The following is a 22,854-nucleotide window of genomic DNA, read 5'->3' on the forward strand; positions in this document are numbered from 1 at the left end:
GTCAGGGTTGGGAGGAGAAGGGGGTTCGTGACGAAGATAGGGAAAGAGAAATGAGGCAGCCCGGCAGGAAGCGAGAAAGAGTTCGGTGGAGAAGGAGTGAGTTTTAGAGACGCCCGGCGAAGCAGGACCTGCGCCTGCGGGTGAGCGTGGCCGCCTGGGCTCCTCATCTCCTCCGCGCGCTCTCCAGTGTCCGCTTTCAGCACCCCGAGCGGAGAACAGTTCCCGGCAGCCCGCAGAGCGGCCAGGGGCCACTGGGGCCGGGCTACCTGGAGCCTTCCACCTGGCTCAGGGGCACCGTCCGAGATCACAGTGTGCAGCCGTCTTCTCTCTTCTGTTGGTGTGCAAGCAGACACGAGGGAAAGCATCCGGCGGCCTCAGGGAGCCTTGAAGAAGCCGAAGCAGAATGTACCAGGGACACATGCAGGTAAGACATTTCCACCGAACTAGAAAGAAATCGTGGGGGCTAATTTAAGGGCAAGGTGGTTCACTAAGTTATTGTGGTCAAGCGCTGGCTTCACACAATTCAACAAGTGAAGTGGTGCAACATGACCATGACATTTCTGTCCAGTAAACTAGACAGGTTTCTGAGGGTGGGAGAAAGGGAAGAACGACCTCGGAACTTCGATTGGGGAAGTTTGTTTTCTGTGCATTCCCTGAGCCTGTTTCTTTAAACAAGATCAAGGAATCCAAACAGAGGAAACCTAGAGATGACTGTGTTTCCGTTGTAATCCTATTGATGCAACTCGGCATGTATGTCAACTGAAGGGCAAAACAATAATAGGAAAGACAAAGCTTTTTCTTTACCATCTGCAAAGGTTTCTTGACAGTTAGAACACTTTGCCACTTTTGTATAATTTTTTAAAGTAATAATTTTTTAAATGGTTTGTGCTGTATTTTCCCCCTTCAGAGAGTGGGACATTGTCACCTATCTCTACAGTCACAGGATGACTTGGGAGGATGAATTTCAAACATATGTCCAAGAGACTCTAATGTTTTTCAGGGAAGATGCTGCCTCTGGTTATTAATGCTCATCTGAGCTGAGCCTCTGCTTCTCTCTGATGCACTCTACTCTCTTGGGAAAAATTATTTTAACCTTGACTTCAGTTCTCATTCACATGGTTGGTTCTTCCTTACAAAGGCAGCTGTACGCTTTGGGGAAAATAAACGAAATACTAACTCAGCTTCCTAAAGTATGAACTGAGCTCTTTCTGCTGTTCCTAAATGCTTTAGTCATCAGGTTTGATGTTTGGACTTCCTTTCCATTCCAAAGATGGTCAAATACAGTCATTATATGTGGTATCTTCACACTTGTGTGTAGCATGTGTGAATTTTGATGATGTTGCTTCTGTGTCTTTGGAGCAATTGAAAATAGGTAGATATGTTATTGCATTTGTGACTTAGTATTACCAAATATTTAATTTCTAAGTCTGTGGGGAAATTCTTTCAGACTGTGATTTATATATAAAATGGTATTAATCAATGTCATAAGTTTTGTAAGATTTCTGAATCAGCACTATCAGAATTCCAAAAGTACTTCCCATATTATTGACATCATCCTGTTGAAAATTATTAATGGAATTCTATCACAGTTGATGGGCAGTAATTAGTCACTGAAGTATATTTCTAAGTATATATAATAGATGTGGTCTACATGTTTCTTATTAAAGCTACATTAATTGGAAAGTTTAGCAACAAAGGAACATTCAAACATTCAGAAACATTGAATTCAGACTCCTGAAAAAATTAACAAAGGATCATTTCTATAGTTTTATGTTTCATCAGCACCTAAGAATGATACTTATAATTTTATGTATTATCTATTTATAATCCCCAAGCAGTTTCTTCACAGGAGTAATATAGGAAGGTTTTAATGAATAGAGTCAATCTTCAGAAAATTGCTCATTCACGCAAAATTCATAATTGGTTACTTGGGTAATTTACAAAAACTTTTCACGTTATTTTTTGTTTGTTTAAAATATGTTTTTGTGAATAAAGAATTGAAGCAGCAGTCTGGTAAATTCAGGCACCAATTCTAGCCCAATTTTCTGAATATTTCAAGGAAGGATGTTATTGAAATTTGAATCTCCTAGAACAATGTCAGAGGGTTTCATTTTACTTTGGAAGAATAAACAATATGTAAGATTCTGCACATGCTCCCAACTTCATGTTTTTTTTGCTTGTGCATTGCTGTAACAGCAAATATAATGGCTTGCAGTAAAACTCACAAATCTTTGCTGCCAAGCTTGACTTGAAAACATTACTAAATAAAGACTATAATCAATGTGCTTGCCAAAATTTCAGAGCACAATATTTTTTTCCTATTTACTATTGACCATTAATGTTAAATATAAAACTTCTAAGGCTTTAATAGTATAGTAGCTATTAAATGATATATATGATCATCTGAGTGGGATTTCCCTCCCCCAGAAATAATGCCTATTACAACCTGATTTATAATAGTTGCTTAAATTTGAAAAGTCCAGTCTCATTCCCAAAGAATAATATTGAGCCTGTAGACAAAATCTCCATTGTGCTGATATATTCAGGTAAAAATAAAGAGTCCTTCCTTATCAGAGATAGCATCATCTTCCTGTGTGTCCCTGACTGTAATCACAAAGGAGCAGATAGATAGTCCAAACACTCCAAAATATTTGTGATTAAAAATCTGAATACATATTTGGTAAATTGGACCAGGAATGAGCACATTTACTAACACTTCTGCTAACTTTGGAGTTCATTTGAGACACGGGTGTTACTTGGCTGATACCTTAAAATGCGAGCGAAACAAAACATTTGCGATCATTTGCTGCCTTCTAATTCTTTTCTTCACCCAAAAGATTCGAAAATAAAATGTTTATAAAGAGGCAGTCTTGAGTGGGGAAGATATTCACAAGAAGCCTTAAAAAATAGTCTAATTTAAAAACTCCTGGAGTGCCTTTGTTTTTATAAGTTAATGATTTTGTAAATAAAGTCTATTAAGTCTTTCACATATAGCTAATTTATCTAGTTTACCATAGAACCTGAATTCATTTTTAGAAGCCACAGACTTTCAAAATCACACTCTGCTAACTCATTTGAAGATAAAAGTTGATATCCCCATGTAGATAGATAGAGGCCTGGCAGCATATATTTCTTGGTTTTATAGTAAATGCCACAGGTATATTTCTTAGGAGCAAGGCCCTAGAGTTGTGCTGATTTCCAGCTGCCTCGCTAGTTATTTCCCAGGGGAATTTATCACCCAAGCAACTTAAGCAAAGCTTGTTTCCTTAGTGACTGTTACAGATTTACTTTTTTTTCCCTTTTGACCAAGGGTGCCAATGGTGATTAAATATATTTTAGAATCCATTCAGACCATACTCTTTATTCCTATCAGATAACCTTCCGCCTTAATCCTTTCAATACCTCTGTATGCTTGGTAGTGCAATGCTTATTTGCACATGTGCATGTGAATTAACAGTGCCAATTAGAGCAAAATAATTACATGTCTCTGAATATTTCCTTAGCCAAACTTTTTTTTTTCTGGGATGGTACAAATATAGACCAATGTAATTTCAATTTTGAACTAAGGTTTTTTTTTTTTTAATTTTTAATGAAGTGTCCTCAGTAATGTTTTTTGTTATAAAAGAAAATTATTTCAGAAGGCAAACAAAAAATCTATTTGTAATTGTAACTGATCTTCATTATGAGCCTCAAAAACCAGACTTTTTTTTTAAATTTATTTAAGCTAGCTAAGGAAACATTCCAACATCCTTCTGGCTTCACAAGACATTAACTAAATAAAATTTAAGTGAAAATAATCATAAGATTATTAACAGCTCTAAAAGTAGCCATTTTATTTGTTTTCCCCAAAGGAGTTTTGTGTTTGTCCTTATTTATGACATTACTTAGCTTTTAAAAAAATTCATGAAGGGGAACAGGTTGGGTAACATGAATTATGCTAATAAATTAGATCTGGCCACAGGGGATTCATTTAGGTTCACTAGAAACAACAAATATAAGAAGCCAATCCAAAATAAGGTTATAAAATGTTATTTCAACATCTGTAATAGTAGCTAGTCATAATTGAGACCCTAAAGCAAAACTGTAAACTAAGTAATATTTGTCATGGGTATTTCCACTTCTCCAAAAGATCCATTTTCTCTTCCTTGATGCCACCATTTTTTATCCTGTGCCATTCCCTTTATCAACCTTTTACTAACGAAGATATAATTAATACCAATACACCACATACACATATACACACCCCTGCAGTGGTATTTGCATTTTCAGAAGAGAATCTTTGAAAATTAGTTTGGTGGAGGGGATGTTTTAAGGAAAAAGAGGCAATGCTGGCCTGACACTGGGGTTGGTTGTTTTGGTCAGATGTAGCCCCTGCCTTCCCCTCTCCCGCCATCTCAAACGGCATCTGTACCCCCCTCCTCAAAGTCTTCCTATGAATGATAATCAGCATTAATACTCATTTATTGAATGAATGTATTGTCAGAAATAGTATTAACTAGAACTCTGCTCAAGGAAATGCATGTACAGTGGGGCCAATGCTCAAATGGTGACACAAGTTCCAGCAAGACTTTGAAGTGCTTTCTGATATATTTACAGCAAATCATGCTTGGTATGGGAGTAATACTGAACTTCTAACACTTAAAAACTTATAATATTTATGGTATAATATTGATTAGCCTGAAAACATCACTCCCCAGTCATAGTGGCCAACAGTTTATATAATACACTTATTATAGAAAGACACATGATATGTTCTTCTGAGATTTTGTTTATGGTTTATAAACATTCTTCCTAAAAGCACGTGTTTTAAAGAAAAAATTCCAGCATATGAAAGTTTTGGGTATAAAACATTTTTAAAGTAAAGACTAAGAAAAAGTTAGAACAGAAGTTGCTAATTTTAAAATCTTGAATCTCTAGTATTACTACAGCCAACCTAGGAAACATTAAGATGTGATGTATCATGTAGTCAAAACATCTGGCAGTCTGCTTTTTCACACTTTTCATTGAGATCACATGTTGCCAACACAGGCATAAGCTAGAGTTGTTTAAAGGTTTTATATTCTAGAATTAACTTCTTGGTGTACTCATAGAATTAGTGTGCATTTCCTGCATTACAAGTGAAGGTAAGCCCCAGTTTCATGTTTCTGTATTAGGAAACTTAAGTCCAATCTGAATGTTTTGGGGCATCTAAACATGCTGTAATTTCAAATACACTGATAGAGGAAATGGGGTTGCCAAGTTTCTGAATATGTATCACCTTTCTATAATTCAGAATTTATGTACTACAGTATGTAACCCACGTATCAGGCACAAAGACCAGAGTGCTATGAATTAAGGGTTACATTTCTGTTAACAACCCCTTCCTTCATCTCCACCTCACCCACTTCCACCCGTCTTTACCTGTGCCATCTCCTTTACTAAGGAAACCAAATGAAAACTTCTTTCCCTATTCTATTCAGAAAGATTTTTGTATTTTATATATTAGCGTATTATACAGAATATATACAGGAAGATAGTTAATACCCTATTAAATATCCAGATCATAGCTGATTGTTCAGACATCAGAGTATAACATAACATACTGCCAGTGTTGTCTTATTATGTCATTTTTGACTGATCTTTATTAGTTCCAGTATACTACTTCTCCTATTAAAACTCCATTAGATAAATGACCATTATTATTCTCCATGTGAAATTTTACTAAAATGATCATTCCTATGTATTATTTTCAGGCAATCACTGTTAGAAATTGCACAGATGAAAAAAAATGAGCTCATTTAGAGAGGAAGAGGCTAGTTATCCACCATTTCATTCAAGAGAAACACATAGAAGCTTGCCAGCAGCTCTGAAATGAAGGGAACCTGAGCCAAGTGGGAAAGTTTGCATTGAAGGTGCTTACAGAACTCCCCAAAACCCCTGCTCATTCATAGATTCCTATGAAAAACAACAACAACAATAGAAAAACCCTGCAAGTGCGACTTAGTGTAGTGAAAAAAAATTTTTTTCCAAACAGAATGCCATATGGTGATCTATAAGTCATGAAGATTCCAGAGATGATTGGTGTTGTAATGCCAGAAATCTACCTAGGGAACCACAAAATTCCCACTCTCATACACCCTCTTAAAATTCGTTTTGTTTTTAAAGCAACTGGTATGGCAGACGAATTCAAACCATTTCATATGATTAATTTTTGAAGGAACCGGGGATGTTTAGTTTGGAAAGTAAAAACTAAGAGACCACGATGACTCTATATAAATGCTTGAAGGGTCATTATGCAGGAAGAGGCTACAATTGTTCTAATGGTCTTGAGGGTTAAAACTGGTGTTGTATCAGGGTGACATAAACATTCCCGTGATAATAAAAAGACCCTGGATACATTACCCAGTTGCTATTGAGTGAGATGTCTGTTTGGAGGTGGACAAAGCCTAGAATGAAGGGAGGGGAGCTGAAAGTAGGCCTGGGTCCTTGGACACACACAAGCCTCTGTTCCTAGACCATTATGCCTTGTGGGCAAAATCCAATAAAAAGCACCATGAGATGGTATATGTGTTTGTGTGTATATGTCTGTGGGTCCTACCAAAAATGGTTATAGTCAACTGAAGTAATGACCTAAAATAAGCAAAATTCATGATATGCTGGGGGATTACTTCATGGCTACCTAGAAGTAGATAGAGCTACGCCAGTATGCAAAGTGATCAAAAATAGTAAAAGGTCAGAAAATATGGAATCTGTTTTAAGGAAAAAAGAAACAGGAAAACATTTAAACATCATGAGAAGATGAAGCTGCTGGAGTTGCAAAACATCTTTTTACCTCCTTTCACATGGATGCTAATTGTAACATGCATACTTATACGGAATAATATCCTTTGGTCACGCGGGAATGTAACGTCTGATTGGGCAGGTGATGATGCGCACATGAAACACTTGGGAGCTTGTTGCAAATGCAGAATCTCAGTTTCCACCCCAGACTTACTGAATCAGAAATTAAATTTCTCAAGATACCCAGTAATTTATATACACACTGACATTTGAGAAGCACTGATCTGAAAACATTTACATGGAGAACAAGGCCTGATTTGTTGCACTGAGACCCTAGCAAAAAGCTTGATTCTGGAGTAGCTTTCTGAGACCACAGAGACATAATGATATCCCTGACAGAGGGGCTGATAAAAGCAACGATCACAACTATGTTCAAATACAGTTTCCTCCTTATATCCATATCATAACCTCCACCCCGTTGGTTATAGTTTTTCTGTCTGGAGAAAACACAAAAATCCATATTATATTCCACCTGAATAAAGCAAACCTTCAAGTGTTAGAGAATTATCATGTCCTGATCCCATTAAATCTTTTCTTCTCCAAGATAAACAACCCAGTTCACTCAATCATTTTTCATAATGACATTTTTGATCTTTTAATGGCTCCATGAAACTATGGCCCTCTGAGCAAGACACACTGCTCAAGATGTGATCTGACCAATGCCAAGCACTGTGAGACTGTTTATCTCTTGGGAAAGACATCTAGTCAGACAGCTTTACCATCTCTAGACTAAATTTTTCTCTAAATTGTTTTGATGTTTCTATTCTCTGAATAACTTGGGAGTTATCTCACAGTTGCTAATCTTTATACCAGAATAATCTTGGTTCCAAATGTCCTCATTAGAACATTCTAGGTTAACAACTCCTGATGTCTCCAACAATTGCACTCATGTTCAGTTTTGGGGTCATAAAATCCAGAGTTTGAAAGACTCTTGAAAGTGTTTTGTTCAACCATCTCATTTCACAGATGAGGAAATTAAGGTTCAGAAAAGTAAGAAACTTGCTCACAAAGTCCCGCATATATTAGTTAGTGGAGCTAGCACTTGAGAAAAAGCTGCCTTCCCCTAGTGTGCTATTTCCATTAAACTATTATTCTTCATTTTGATGTTTATTACAAGCAAAAAATCTAAGTGAAAAATAAACATTTTAATAAACTGTTCAATATCCCCAAATATCTTGATGTTTGGCATTTAGTCACAAGCATTGGTACTTTCCTGCTTTCAAGTTTTGGTCTATTTGATATTTTATATATTCAGTTTGTAGTCATTTGGCTGGTAGTGGAAGAAGGTCTGTTCTGTGTGTGTATTTTAAAAGTGGAATGAGGCACCATGAAAAGTTATATCATTTCTTTTCTTAAAGGTGTCTCTCCTTGGACTGACTCAATTGACCATTTGAGTAAACTGGTCTGATAGGTTCTTAGAACTAGCTGCCTAAATATACAAGTAAATTAACCTCCAGGGTTCTTAGCTATAAGCAATGGAAACCAACTCTGGCTCAAGCAGAAAGGGGATTTATTAAAAGTATATATGGACAATTAATATAGGAGAAATGATGAAAATTTAAAAATCACCATTTTGCAATCATCATAGTAAGAAAATGACTCAAGCAAAAATGATAAATGGATGCTAAATCTGAGGAAGGAGGCAGTTCGAGGAGAAACAGGACGTTTATATAACATCAAAATATCAATCATCTAAATTACAAAAATATAGTAACTTTTCAGTGAAGAAATTTGATAACGCCCTAAGTAATCAAAATCAACATTCCCAATATGGTAATCATTTGCATGTTATCTCTGGATGTGATGGCCTGAGAAACATACAATATCATTCATATAATATTACTGCTAAGAATGAACAACTTGAATCTAATCATGAGAAACCCTCAGACAAACCCCAAGTGAGGGATATTCTATAAAAGATACAGATTATGTTTTCAAAATGTCAATATCATGAAAAACAAGGAAAACCTAAGATGTATACACATTAAAAGAAGACTTTAGAGATATGACAACTAAATGCAACACATGATCCTGTATTGGATCTTGGACTGGGAAAGAAAATTGTTATAGAGCACACTGTTGGCATAATTGAAATGTGAATATAGACTGAAGGTTAGATTAATATTAGTGTTACATTTCCCAAATTGAATAACTAAACTGTGGCTGTGTAAGAGAATACCCTTGTTTTTAGGAAATACATGCTGCAGTATAAAGGGGTCAAGGGGCATAGTGTATGTAACCTACTCTCAAGTGATTTAGAATAATGTAAATAATATTACATATAATATAATTACATAAAGAGAGTGGAAGATAAATGGACAGAGAGAAAGAGAGAGAGAAAAAATATATAGCAAAATGTTAAAACTTGGTAAGTATGGGGAAAGGGTATTATGGGAGTCCATTGTTCTATACATGCAATTTTTCTGTAACTAGATATTTTTTCAAAACAAAAAGTTTCTTAAAATGTGTTTTAAAAAAGTACCTTGGGGCACTCACAGACTTATAGAACAAGACTTGGGTTGGAGAGAACAGGCAGCAGGCAGGGTACAACCTCAGTCAGACCTCAAACCAGGCTAGTGCAGACCCCACTGCTGTCCTCACAGAAAAGAAACATCAGAGCTTGCACCCCTTATACTCTAGACTTGGGCACTGATTCAGCTGCTCCCCATTGCTGCTGCTGCCATGGAAACCCCATGTTGGAGCTTCAGCTGCTCCCCCACCCACTTCCAGGATGAATTCTCTACTGTGACTGCTTCTGTGTGCCCCCTATTCCCAATTCAGAGTGGGGACAGGTGTGGCTGTTGGTGGAGCTGAATCACACATCCATACCCTATTTGCAAGATAGTTTGGAAAGTGCATATCTGCTTACCACCAAGACTCCAAAAGTGGGCAATTTCCAAATACAGAGCTTAGATTTGGTAAAGTTAAAAAAAAAAAAAAGCCAATACCCACTACAACTTGTTATAGATATTGCTTGAAAGTAAAATAAACACCTCTCTATATTGACTTGACTAAAGTCTAGTCTGCCTTCAGGGAAAATAGTTAAAAGAAAACAATTTTCTTTAAACTTTTGTTTGATACTGCCTATTACATGCAGCCCTAAAGAATACAGTAAAACTAGAGTACATTGGTTTATTAAATCATGCAACAAAGAAGAGCAGAATGATCCCTCCATCATTCATCAATGTCCATCTACTGCTCACTCCTATTCTTTGTGAAAAATTGGAAAGAGCTCTGTGAAAAATTTAGTAATTAATCAGGGTATTAAAATATATATCATGTACTTTAGTGATAAGAACATTTTTTCCTCCATATACAGGAATTTAATGTGGAAAACTGGACACATTGGTGTTTCATATTCATCCAAAGGATGATTATAATCAAAACACCCTGTGCATTTGAGTCTTTAATACTGATATGCAGTCTATTATATAAGTCTTTAGGAAGATATATGTAAGACAAAAAGAAAGTGTTCTTAAGCTTGAGGCAAGATTAAATTAAAATAGCTTAGAAATATAAAGGTCTTTGGAGTTCACATAGCACAACTTTGTCATTTCACATATGAGGAAAGTGAGGGGCTAGGTCTTGATGGGATTAATTGCCTCTCCTCAAAATGAAAAAAAAAGTATGCTGAAAGCTTTTTGACGACATGTATCATACATTACTTAATAATCCTCATATCTGAAGAGGCTACAAAAACATACTTGCGCTCCAGTAGCAGACAGCCCCAAGTCCAAATCCTGGCTTCCTTAACATTTTATCTGTGTGATCTTGCTCTAATAATGTAATTTCTCTAAGCCTCACTTCCTTCATCTGTGACATGGAGATGATTAATGTACTCATACATTGTGATGCCTTATTAAGGATTACCTCTTTTGTTTTTATGGAGCTGGCAAAGTGTTTTCTATACATTGTGTGTGGAGGAAGAGGTTCTGCCACAGCAGTGCCTGTCATGATTGGTTGTCTACAGTAGTGGCAGATGCTTGATCTTCTTGTTCCCTCACAGTGCTACATTTTTTTCATTCTCCCATCCCAAACCCTTGCTTTCTGTACACTGAATATTTATTCATCCTTTAATATTGCACTTAAATGTTATCTCCTCAGTGAGTGCTGTTCTGTGCCCCCACCACCATTCTCCCATTTTCTCCCACACAATGCAGAATTAGGGATCTCCTCCTCAATGCTTCCTTAACACCTTAAATGCATCACGAATACCAGTAATTAACATATAACTTAAATTGCTTATTTCTGTCAATTTCAACTAGTAAGCCTATCTGTGGCAGTGACTATATCCAATACATCTTTGTATTCCTGGAGACTATTAGCACTAGGTACATACTATTAATATAGTATTTATTGAATGAATGAATGAATGAATGAATGAATGAATGAATGAATGGGTGAATGAATTGATGAAAGAATGAATGAGTGAAATACTAAGAAGAATCCCTTACTGTCCTGAATAAGGACTCCAAAGTGCAAATGGGATGGACTTCCTGATTCTAAAACACACACAGCCCCAGAATCTGGTCTATTCCCATAAGTTTTAGGAGCGAATGCATATCAAGTGAAGTTTCCACACACTTGAAAGGGAATCAATTACAGGGAAACCTTATAAACCTTATAATTAGATTGCCACTGTAATTAACCAACACTCTGCTGTCAAAGCAGTCTACGCAGTTTAATGGGTTCAAACTCTTTAAAGCCTGAGGACAGTCAGGAGCTGCAGATTTAGAAATATAATAGATTTTCCTAATGGTTTCTAACTATATCTCTAAGTGCCCAAGGTTATTTGGAATTAGAATCCATGCCTCTAAGGTTCTAGACACCTCTTCACCACCTCAGCTAGTTGTCAACAGAGATTTTGATCATAGTGCTAACACACATACCGTGAGACCGCTGAGATGACAGAACATCAGTTAGAACTGCCCTAGGAGGCCATCATTTGCTTACACCCAGTTGTAAGAGGTTTCTTATACCTCCAGACCTGACCTCCCCAGTTATGCACACACACACACGTGCACACACGCACACACTCACACATTTTTCCAAGGATCCAAGGAAGGAGTTGCATTCACTATGGTCATCCACGGGACATGTCAATTTTGTAAGCCTGTCTGAATATGGAGATCCTCTTACTGTATTTCTCACAGTTATTCTGACATGGGAGCCTGAGATATGGAGGAGCAATTCTCATCAGGTACAGGGTAAAAAGATTAAAAAATCACATGTCTAAGCTTTCTCAAATAGGAGAGAAGAAATAACTATGCCAGTGATATGTGCCCCACTACTGACCAGATTATAAAAAGAGATCTTCCCTAGGGAGTCAAATACATGGACTCTCCTGTTGCCTGGAGGACATAGTCTCATACCCAGGCACATGATTTAGAAAGTGGAGTTACAGGGATGGATTTCAGACCTGATTTGTGCCGCCTCATCCAGGCATTCTTGTACAACCATTATGTACAACCATATGTATGACTCTGAAGAGAGTCTCCTTTAACTAACATTCTAGTCTGTGATGTGTGTGTGTGCGTGTGTGCGCGCGCGCATGTGTGAAGGTGTATGATGAACAGTGAAGAACTGAGCTCTATTTTATCAAAGATATTCAAACACAGGTTGAATGTGGGTTTACTAAAATCTTTATGGAAGATGGTTGCCTTACAGGATTACTGGCTTTCTTTCCAGCTCTAGGATTCTATTTTTATCGGGCCTTTAATTAGTGATACAATACATCTCTGAATGTTTGGTCAGGGCAGATTTCCTCAGTTCACTAAGAACCATATCTTGAAAAATAAATTAAAAGGCTTTGCTAACATCAAGACACTTGTTATTTCTTATGAAGTCAAAGATCAATCTTCCCTAATTCTTCAAGGGATGTGCTGCTTGGAAGGATCCTGCCATACCTCTTCCCCTACCCCTATTCTGCAAATAACAAGAGATACTTTTCTACAAAGCTATCCTCAATATGGCAGAACTCTCAACTATGACAGAATACTGATTGTCTCTGCTACAATAGACACATTGTGTGAGAACCTTATAAAAGTTGATCTTTAGAATGCTTTAGTCAGGTTGGCAAAGGATAGATATTTTATCTTCATTATTGCTGATAGAGAGAATGCAGCTGACAGGGTTGATTGCCTCACCCAAAATCCTACATCAAATCAGTTGGGAGACCAAAATTTGGGTTTATCTGGGTTTTTTACTCTATTTCTTGAGCCTACATAGCAAATTCAGGTCACATCTCTACATCAGTACCTCACCTATTCCAAACTGACTCAACTAACAGTGAGTAGACCAAAAAAAAAAGATTTTGCAGGTTTTGTGGAATGTTGCATGGCCTTGAAGGGTAGAAATCTCTGATGCATTCTTTCTGTCATTTATACAGGACAGGTGCTAAATCCATACAGCTTTATCAGTTCTCTGAATTCAGCATCTGCATATATTTATTTAGTACCCTAGGAGTACCTTTATGTGTGATAGGATACACTCTCCTAGTGGAGTACAGGGCAGCTGTGAAACATCCATATTTTTGTGCAGAAAGCCTCCCTAGAATCAAAATACACAGCAAGCCAGGAAAGCTCAGAGGCCCGGTGTGGAGACCTTCTGTGTTGCATGTATAGAAGCAGAATCTTGGGTTGTGTGTATAAATTAAGCCATGACCCCCCCCCACCTCCAAAATCTGTCACTTACCTAAATGTTTTACTTTTATGTTTTCCTTTTTATTTTGCTATTATAAAAAATTCAAGGGTCTCCTAGGTGGCTTAATTAGTTGGTCATCAGGCTCTTGATTTCGGCTCAGGTCAGTACCTCATGGTTCATGGGATCAAGCTCTGCACGGGGCTCCGTGCTGTCACACGGACCCTCCTTGGGATTCTCTTTCCCTGTCTCTCTGCCCCTCTGCTGCTTACATGCGGATGTGTGCACTTTCTCTCTCTCTCTCTCAAAAAAATAATAAAATAACCGAAAAGAACTGAAACGAAATGAAACAAAGCAAAACAAAATGAAAAGAAAAGAAGAAAAGAAAGGAAAGGAAAGGAAAAGAAAAGAGAAGAGAAGTGAAAAGACATGACTTCAGTAATTTGTCACTGTTTACTTGGGGGAGGTCTCTTATTTTCTTCCTCTCTTAGAGGTCCAGTTTTTTGTTTTTTTGTTTTTGTTTTTGTTTTTTTCAGGGAAAGAGAAAACTCCAGCTTTGTTGAAAGAGAACTTCTAAATGGCAAGATCAAGATTACTGTAAAGGAAAAGTACAGAGCTCTTACTAATCTCAATTGATGTTAAAATATCCTACTTAAAATGGAGGCACTGGTCCCTGATTTCTTGAAATTGATTTTGAACTTTCCGTTACTTTAGGGGCAGAAAGTCAAGAATTAACATTACAAAAATCAGAATAATAGTATTCATCAACTAATTCAATGTAAAATTGAAAGTACCAAAATAAAAGTCATGTTTTCTTTCTTTTTTTTTTAAATTTTTTTATGTTTTATTTATTTCTAGGAGAGAGAGAGAGAGACAGCGTGAGCAGGGGAGGGTCAGAGAGAGAGGGAGTCACAGACTGAAACAGGCTCCAGGCTCTGAGCTGGCAGTCAGCACAGAGCCCGACGCGGGGCTCGAACCCACAAACCGCGAGATCATGACCTGAGCGAAAGTCAGACGCTTAACCGACTAAGCCACCCAGGCGCCACTCATGTTTTCTTTCTTAGTTGATTTTATTAAAACTAATCTTCCAAGGATCAATTCCCAGCACATTCATGTGATTTTGTCCTGGTTTCAGAATCAATGTTAAAAGAATTTAAATGGTCTGTGTTATATCAAGGAAGCACTCACTAATGTTCTGTGTTAAGAGTTAAAGTACAGTTTTCTGCACCTAGTTTGTCAAAAATTATTTTAGCTGTAGCTTGTACTGCACATAATTCTGCCATTTGACTTATTTTTTAAAGTAATTCTGCCATTTTTAATAAATGTTACATAGCTTGTTTTCAGGTAAGTAAATGTGTGTGCTAAGCTGAAATCAACTAATCTGGCATCTGTGCTCATCTTAAATATATATCTACAAACAAGTTATTTTTTTCCAACTAAATACCAGTATCACTAACTGACCACCTCTACCTGATCCAACCCAAAATCAACATGTCCCAAACTGGATGTATTATCACCACCAACAATATCCATAAAATCTGCCTCTTCTCCTATTTTCCAGGATTATTTAATAGCACCACCACCTACCCAGTTACCTAAATTAAAAACCAGGAGCCATCCTCTCCTCTTCCTCCTTCATCTTTACACCTCTTTCTTTCTTATTCCCCAAATCTAATCTAAATATTCTAGCCCTTGCTTCCTAATTCACTCCTACCCTGCCCTATCTCTCCATCCTAACAGCCACCATCTTAGATTACTTTATCACCCTTACCTAAAGAGTCACTCTCCCCGCACCGCTCCCCATCCCTCAGCTAGTCCTTTTGCTTCAAGGGTCACATGTATTCTATCACTATCTTTGCTACAGCATTGATTTGATCATATCACTCCTCTAAAGTCCTTTCAAAGTGTACCAACATCTGTAACAGTGTTTTTCCAAATGCAATCTTTTATAGAATCATTATCTAAAATACTTGTTTAAATTCCAGATCCCTGGACCCCACTGCACCCCTATCAAATCAGGCTCCATGAGAGTAAGGCCTGGGAATTTTCACTTTAACACTGTGCAGGTGAATTAAGTGTACACTGAAGTGTGAAAACACTGGCCTCCAGAATAAGAGGACTTGTAGGGCCCACTTTCTGGCCTTTTCATGAGCACTCTGGACCCTAGTCTTGCTAAACTTTAGCAAGACTGCACCTCTGCTTCCATGTCTCTGGGCTTCTCTGATGATGTTCTCTCTGACCAAAACACTCACCATCTCACCATCTTGATTAATCCCTCTTCATCCTTCAGAACTCAGTTCAAGGATTATTTCCTACAATGATTCTTCCCTGAGTTGCCAGAACCAAGGTATATACCCTCCTCTATGCTTTCTTACACCAAGCGCCTGTGCAGACCTCTGTCTCACCTCCCCTCACCCTGTTCTCTGCTGAGTTCCCTTGGCTGTGTCTTGTTCATTTTTTCAATCCTGGTGCCTAGCACAGAGCCTCCTTATGGTGAGTGAGCAGTGCACATTGGATTAAGTCATGAATCATTGAACTAATTCATCTTTTAATTAGTCTATTCAGTTTGATTTAAACTTTTGGAGATCTTACCTGGGAACTTTGCAGATAGAATTAAATTAAATTATAAAAATGAACTATGGGCATACTTCATTTTATTGCACCTTACTTTATTTCACTTCACAGGTCTTGTTTATTTTTTTTTACAAATTGAAGGTTTGTACTGGTGCAGCCCCTCTGAAAAACAGTGTGGAGGTTCCTCAAAAACTTAACAGTAGAACTCCCCTATGACCCAGCAATAGCACTGCTAGGAATTTACCCAAGGGATACAGGAGTGCTGATGCATAGGGGCACATGTACCCCAATGTTCATAGCAGCACTCTCAACAATAGCCAAATCATGGAAAGAGCCTAAATGTCCATCAACTGACAAATGGATCAAGAAGATGTGGTATATCTATACAATGGAATACTACATGGCAACGAGAAAGAATGAAATTTGGCCATTTGTAGCAATGTGGATGGAACTTGAGGGTGTTATGCTGAGTGAAATAAGTCAGGCAAACAAAGACAGATACCATATGTTTTCACTTATAAGTGGAACAGGAGAAACTTAACAGAGGACCATGGAGGAGGAGAAGGGGAAAAAATAGTTGGGGAGAGGAAGGGAGGCAAACCATGAGAGAGTCTTGAATACTGAGAAAAAACTGAGGGCTGATGGAGGTGGGGGAGAGGGGAAGGTGGGTGAAGGGTATAGAAGAGGGCACTTGTTGGGATGAGCACTGGGTGTTATATGGAAACCAACGTGACAATAAACTATGAAAGAAAAAACTCCCCCCCAAAAAAGCAAATTGAAGGTTTGTAGCACTCCTGCATCAAGCAAGTCTAGTGGTGCCATTTTTCCAACAGCATTTGCTCATTTCATGTCTCTGTGTCACATTTTGATAATTCTCACAATATTTCAAACGTTTTCATTATTAGTATATTGGTTATGGTGATTTGTGATCAGTGCTCTTTTATATTACTATTGTAATTGTTTTGGGGGCACCACAAACCATGATCATATAAGACAGTGAACTTAATAAACGTTGTGTGTGGTCTCACTACTACATCAACTGACCCTTCTCCTGTCTCTCTCCCCCTCCTGTCCTCTGTATTCCCTAGCACGCACAACAGTATTTAAATTAGGCCAGTTACGATGACCTCTAAGTGTTCAAGTGAAAGGAAGATCACATATCTTTCACTTTAAATGAAAAGCTAGAAGTGATTAAACTTACTGAGAAGGATATGTCAAAAGCTGAGATAGGCCAAAAGCTAGACCTCTTGCACCCGTTATCCAAGTTGTGAATGCAAAGAAAAAGTTTTTGAAGGGAAATTAAAAGTGCTACTCCAAGTGAACACATGAATGATAAGGCAGCAAAACAGCCTTATTGCTGATATAGATCAAGTTAGAGTGATATGAATACAAGATCAAACTAGCTACAATGTTCCCTTAAGCCAAGGCCTAATTCAGAGCAAGGCCCTAACTCTCTTCAATTCTATGAAGGCTGAGAAAGGCAAGGAAGAAGCAGAAGAAAAATTCAAAGTTAGCAGAGGTTGGTTCATGAGGTTTAAGGAAAGAAGCCATGTCCATAATATGGAAATAATAAGGTAAAGTAGCAAGTACTGATGTAGAAGTTACAGCAAGCTATCCATAAGATCCAGCTAGGATAGTTAATAAAAGTGGCTATATACACTAAGTAACAGATTTTCATCAGAGACAAAATAGCCTTCTATTGGAAGAAGATGTCATCTAAGACTTTCATAGCTAGAGAGAAGACAATGCCAGGCCTCAAAGTTTCAAAAGACAGGCTTGACTTTCTTATTAGGGGCCAGTGCAGCTGGTGACTTTAGGTTGAAGCCAATGCTCATTGACCATTCCAAAAGTCCTATGGCCCTTAAGAATGATGCTAAATCTACTCTGCCTCTCTCTTATAAGTGAAATAACAAAGCCTGGATGACAGCACATCTGTTTAGAACATGGCTTACTGAATATTTTAAGCCCACTATTGAGACCTTCTGCTCAGAAAAAAAGATTCCTTTCAAAATATTACTGCTCATTGACCGTGCGTCTGGCCACCCAAGAGCTCTGATGGATGAACAACAAGATTAATGTTTTTTCGTGCCTGCTACCGCAACATCTATTGTGCAGTCAAGGAATAATTTTGACTTTGAAGTCTTATTATTTAAGAAATACATTTTGTAAGGCTATAGTTGCCTTACAACTATAGATAGTGATTCCTCTGATGGATCTGGGCAAAGTAAATTGAAAACCTCTGGAAAAGAAATCACCACCCTAGATGCCATTAAGAACATTTGTGATTCATAGAAAGATCTCAAAATATCAACATTGACGGAGTTTGGAAGACATTGATTCCAACCCTCATGGATGGCTTTGAGGAGTTCATGAAGGAAGTAACTGCAGATGTGGTAGCAACAGCAAGAGAAATAGAATTAGAAGTGAAATCTGAAGGTGCAACTGAATTGCTACAATCTCATGATAAAACTTTAACAGATGAGGAGTTGCTTCCTATGGATGTACAGAGAAAGTGGTTTCTTGAGATGGAATCTACTCCTGGTGAAGATGTTGTGAAGATTGTTAAAATGATAATGAAGGGCTTAAGAATACTACATATACTTCATTGATAAAGCAGCAGCAGAGTTTGAGATTATTGACTCCAATTTTGAAAGAAGTTCTACAGTTGGTAAAATGCTGTCAAACAGCATTGCATGGCACAGAGGAATTGTTCATAAAAAAGGGGTCAATCAATGTAGGAAACTTCATTATTGTCTTACTTTAAGAAATTGCCACAGCCCCTCCAACCTTCAGCAATGATCACCCTGATCAGTCAGCAGCCACCAGCATCAAGACAAAACCCTCCATCAGCAAAAAGATTATGACTTGCTGAAAGCTCAGATGATGGTTAACATTTTTAGCAATAAAGTATTTTTAATTAAAGTATGTACATTTTTTTCTTAGACAATTCTATTTACTACATACTTAATAGACTACAGTATAATGTAAACATAAATTTTATATGTACTGTGAAACCAAAAAATTCATTTGACTCACTTCATTGCTAGGTTATGCAACCAAGTATGCAAGATTTTCAAAGTATGGCTGTATTTCCTTTAAAAATCATTAATCCTGAGTAATGCATTCAGATTTCTGTCTGATGAGTGAAAAGGGGTGAGGCAACTGTGAGAAACCAAATAAAATGAGCCAGTGGGCCAAAAAACTGAATCCCAGGCCTCTTTTGCTCTAACTACTATAGGATTTGGGGAACACCTTTGAATCTCTGAGAGTCCAGTTTTCTCATGTACCAAATAGAATCTTAATCTTTATCTTTCCCCACTACTATTATTTTATTATTCTAAACCAAAATTTAGTAAATTAGCATTTTTAAATATTTTAATGCAATAAAAAAGCAAGTTCGATAAATTATATGTAGAATTTATCGTATAAAAATGTATATATATGAAATTTGATTTTAGGGAGAAAAACTATGATATACCTTACCATAACATTAAACCAATACTATATTTACCTTTTTTCCCTACTTAGTTATAATATTTTGTCATGTGGGTTTAGATTTTCTTTTAATTACATGATTTACTTATTATATGAAATGATAATCATCTGTTAGTCATCTCCATGAATTATGAGTGAAATGAATATCATGGCATTATTTGGCTGAGTAGATGACTTTCACATTTTCCTAATGGTTTTCATAGACAGGGGAAAATTTTGAGTGAGGTATTAATTCAAGTTATATTCCCTATCTGTGTGACTCTGGACACATTTCTTAACCTTTCTGAGCATCTCAAAATAGAAAATTAAAGCATGCAATAAGTCATACAAAAGCCTGATTGATTTCTGACTCTTGATAATAAGAACACAGATTTGTTGCCGAATTCTAATATTAGATTCTCTGTTTAAGAAATACCCTTATATTATTGAGGGTGAAAATGGGTTGTTCACAGTATTTAATTAACATGGAGTGTCTCATTAAGATAGTGACTAGCACTTTTTAAAAACTCTACAATAAGATTATCATGATGGGAAATTAAACCTTCAAACTAAATAATGGAATAAGTTGGTTGCAGTAAGAAGTATTTCTATGCCCTTTCGTCCTTCTGATTTCCTCTATGAACCCTAAAGAAATGTAAGTATGGTTGTACTGCTCATCTGATGTAGCTCATCTATAAACTGTCTTTGACATACCCATTTATAGAGAATTAGAGGAGCAAATATGATTATAAATAGAAATGAGAAACTAGATCCTAAAGCCATGTTTCCATCTTATATCACTAAAATTGCCTTTTTGAAAATTCAAAATAAGGCAACCTGGTAAGTCAAAAATAAAGGCCAGAAACTAAAACTTTAACCAGAGCCAGGAGCTCCCTTTTATAGGAAGCTAGCAAATTTAATATCTCAGGGCAGTGAAAATTACTAATATTGATTGTATTTGAGAACCAAAAAAAACTTGATCAAGTAGGAGGTATACTTAAATCACACTTGTATTCTAAAAACACAGAGACTTTCGGGTTCAAATTCTTGACTTTATTCCCAACTATGATTCCATATGACCTAAAATAGCCTATTTGAACCATTCCATGACTCTTCCAGAGTTTGTTCATTGCTATCCCACTTAGTAATGAAAAAAATTATTTGTCACTTCTTCTCTCTTATTTCTCACCCCATGCACACAATTAAAATAGACCCCAATACATAGAGCTAAAAGAAATGCTTTCTACATATTGACTATTTACACATGACTGTAAAATGTAATTGGTTGCAGTGATCTCTGTGGCTCTAAAATGCCTCTACTAGAGTAGTCTGGAAACCCCAGCCCTACTGTTCTGGATCACAATGAATCTCCCTGACAACCAGAACAAACTGAATTTTTGCAACAGTCTCCGCGAGCCATCCCAGAGGCAGGGGGAGCCCTTTGAGAAGCATAGCAACTGGATGTCACCAAACAGGAGAGGCAGGCATGGATGACAGGCTTGTTGGGAACTGTCTAACTGTTGTGCTTCAAGCCTTCTGTGAATTGGAATGCTGCTTTTCAGAGCAGCAGCCAATCTCCTGTTACTGTAACAAGGTCCCCAGGCCAACAGAATCTCTTTTCCGCCTACCTAAAAACAGACCAAACAAAAGGGAGGTTTGGAAATAACTGCACAGTTGCAAATGTTTGCATTGTTTTTAAACAGAACTTTTTACTAAAAAAGAATAAAATCATGTTCTGATTGATATCATAGTTTACATTCACAATACTATGGTCAAGTCAGAAGGACAGGTCATATCACTAACTGAGGCACAGATTATTAGTCCCTTGCCATTTCTGGTAATTGTCAGTTATAACTGGTTAGTGATAAAGGCAGGACTAGCCTTCCAATGTGCTTGCATGAGCTTCACACTGCCCATATTGGTTCCAGCCCACTCAATAATAAGGTTAGCAGACCTACCAATGGATAGAAAAATTTGAAAGTATAAAGCTAGTCATAATAACAATTAATGTATTGTTTATTCATACCAGGAATACAATATACAGGTGCAAACTCAGATCACTACCTTTAGAGGTAAAGGACATTCTCATGTAATATATATGTTCCATTCAGCACCTGACACACTATACAACCATAATAAATATAAATCGCCGAAATCCAATTTACTTTCTGGCTACACTCCCAGGAAAGCTTATCTGATTTCCAAACTGTGGGTGCTAAAATAAAATCTGAGAAACACAGAGCAGAATAAGAAATAGATCTCTTCTGCATATCTGATATCCACCCAACCTGAGTCCTCATTCTTCATCTTACTTTTTCTTTATTTTGAATCCTGATTCCCTTCTCTGTACCTAAATCTTTTCTGCAAGATGCATATCCAAGTTTTGTTGATGGAAGTAAATGCCCCCTCACCCATTCATTTATTATCAAATATTTTTCAGCATGTTCTCTTTTTATAGAAACAAATCTTTTATCGCTTCTCGGCCTTTTGGCTAAGATCAAGTGTAGTATAGAAACAAATCTTTAAAATCCCGCTCATGAGGGAATATAAACTTTATCTGAAAAGACACAAGAAAACTTGCATATACAAAGATCTGATTTAAATAAAATAAGAAAACAAAGAATTTTCACAAGGCAAAATAATTGTGGAGTATGTAGAAAATGAGTATTTAAAAATATGGCTCAGTAGTGCAGAACTTACATAGATAGTACACTCAGTTTGAGAGTAGATTAATAAACTGTATATACAATATATTGAATTAAGTATCAAAAAATAGTCTCAAGACAAATAGATACGTTTTTATAAAAATTCCTCTATTGAAAATGGCAGCTTTTCACATTGTTCACACTGACCACAGCTTTAACATATATTTTAAGAATGTATAAAGGGAGAGAAACGTGTGAAGGCATTCTGGGGCTTGAATCAGTAATCCATATATTCTTTTTTTCAGAGTTACTTCATAGCCTAGATGTTATGTGAGGGAAAATGTCCCTTTCCCAAACCAGAGAGAAAATCCTGAAAGATATTTCTGTCTGGGGATAGGTAAACATTTAAGTTTGGTAAATGGCCACTTAAAGCTATTCATAAGTCAAAAATATTGTGGCATAGTGGTTTTCCTGATATCTTTCATAACAAAAACTTAGACTCAAACCTATAAACAGATCATTTTTCCTTTTATCCTAACAAAGCAATTTAGCCACTAGAGAGAATCTTTTATAGAAGTTAACCCAGTATAAAATTTCACTCTGAAAATATAGCTTCATATACAGATATAACAGGTTACTGAACATTACTCACTCTTTTTATAATAAAAATTTTAATAATAATATTTTAAGTTAAATATTTGAT

The 22,854-nt window shown here is 36.8% G+C and overlaps 1 protein-coding gene and 1 pseudogene across 2 annotated transcripts in view; both read left to right on the forward strand.

Moving 5' to 3' along the window:
* The first annotated feature begins 351 nt into the window (after positions 1 to 351).
* The window catches only part of PEX5L (peroxisomal biogenesis factor 5 like), a 228,478-nt gene continuing 205,975 nt past the window's right edge, over positions 352 to 22,854 (forward strand). Inside the window, exon 1 of one of the 2 annotated variants that reach the window (XM_077770568.1) lies at positions 352 to 424. In XM_077770568.1, the coding sequence (XP_077626694.1) occupies positions 404 to 424 (21 nt within the window). In that variant the 5' untranslated portion in view covers positions 352 to 403. The remainder of the gene's footprint in view (positions 425 to 22,854) is intronic. The other variant, XM_077770567.1, reaches the window with a different exon arrangement.
* Positions 21,978 to 22,063, forward strand: LOC144236929 (U2 spliceosomal RNA; annotated as a pseudogene).

Source organism: Crocuta crocuta, unplaced genomic scaffold (assembly GCF_008692635.1).
Source record: "Crocuta crocuta isolate KB4526 unplaced genomic scaffold, BGI_CrCroc_1.0 scaffold256, whole genome shotgun sequence".
Lineage (NCBI taxonomy): Eukaryota > Metazoa > Chordata > Mammalia > Carnivora > Hyaenidae > Crocuta > Crocuta crocuta.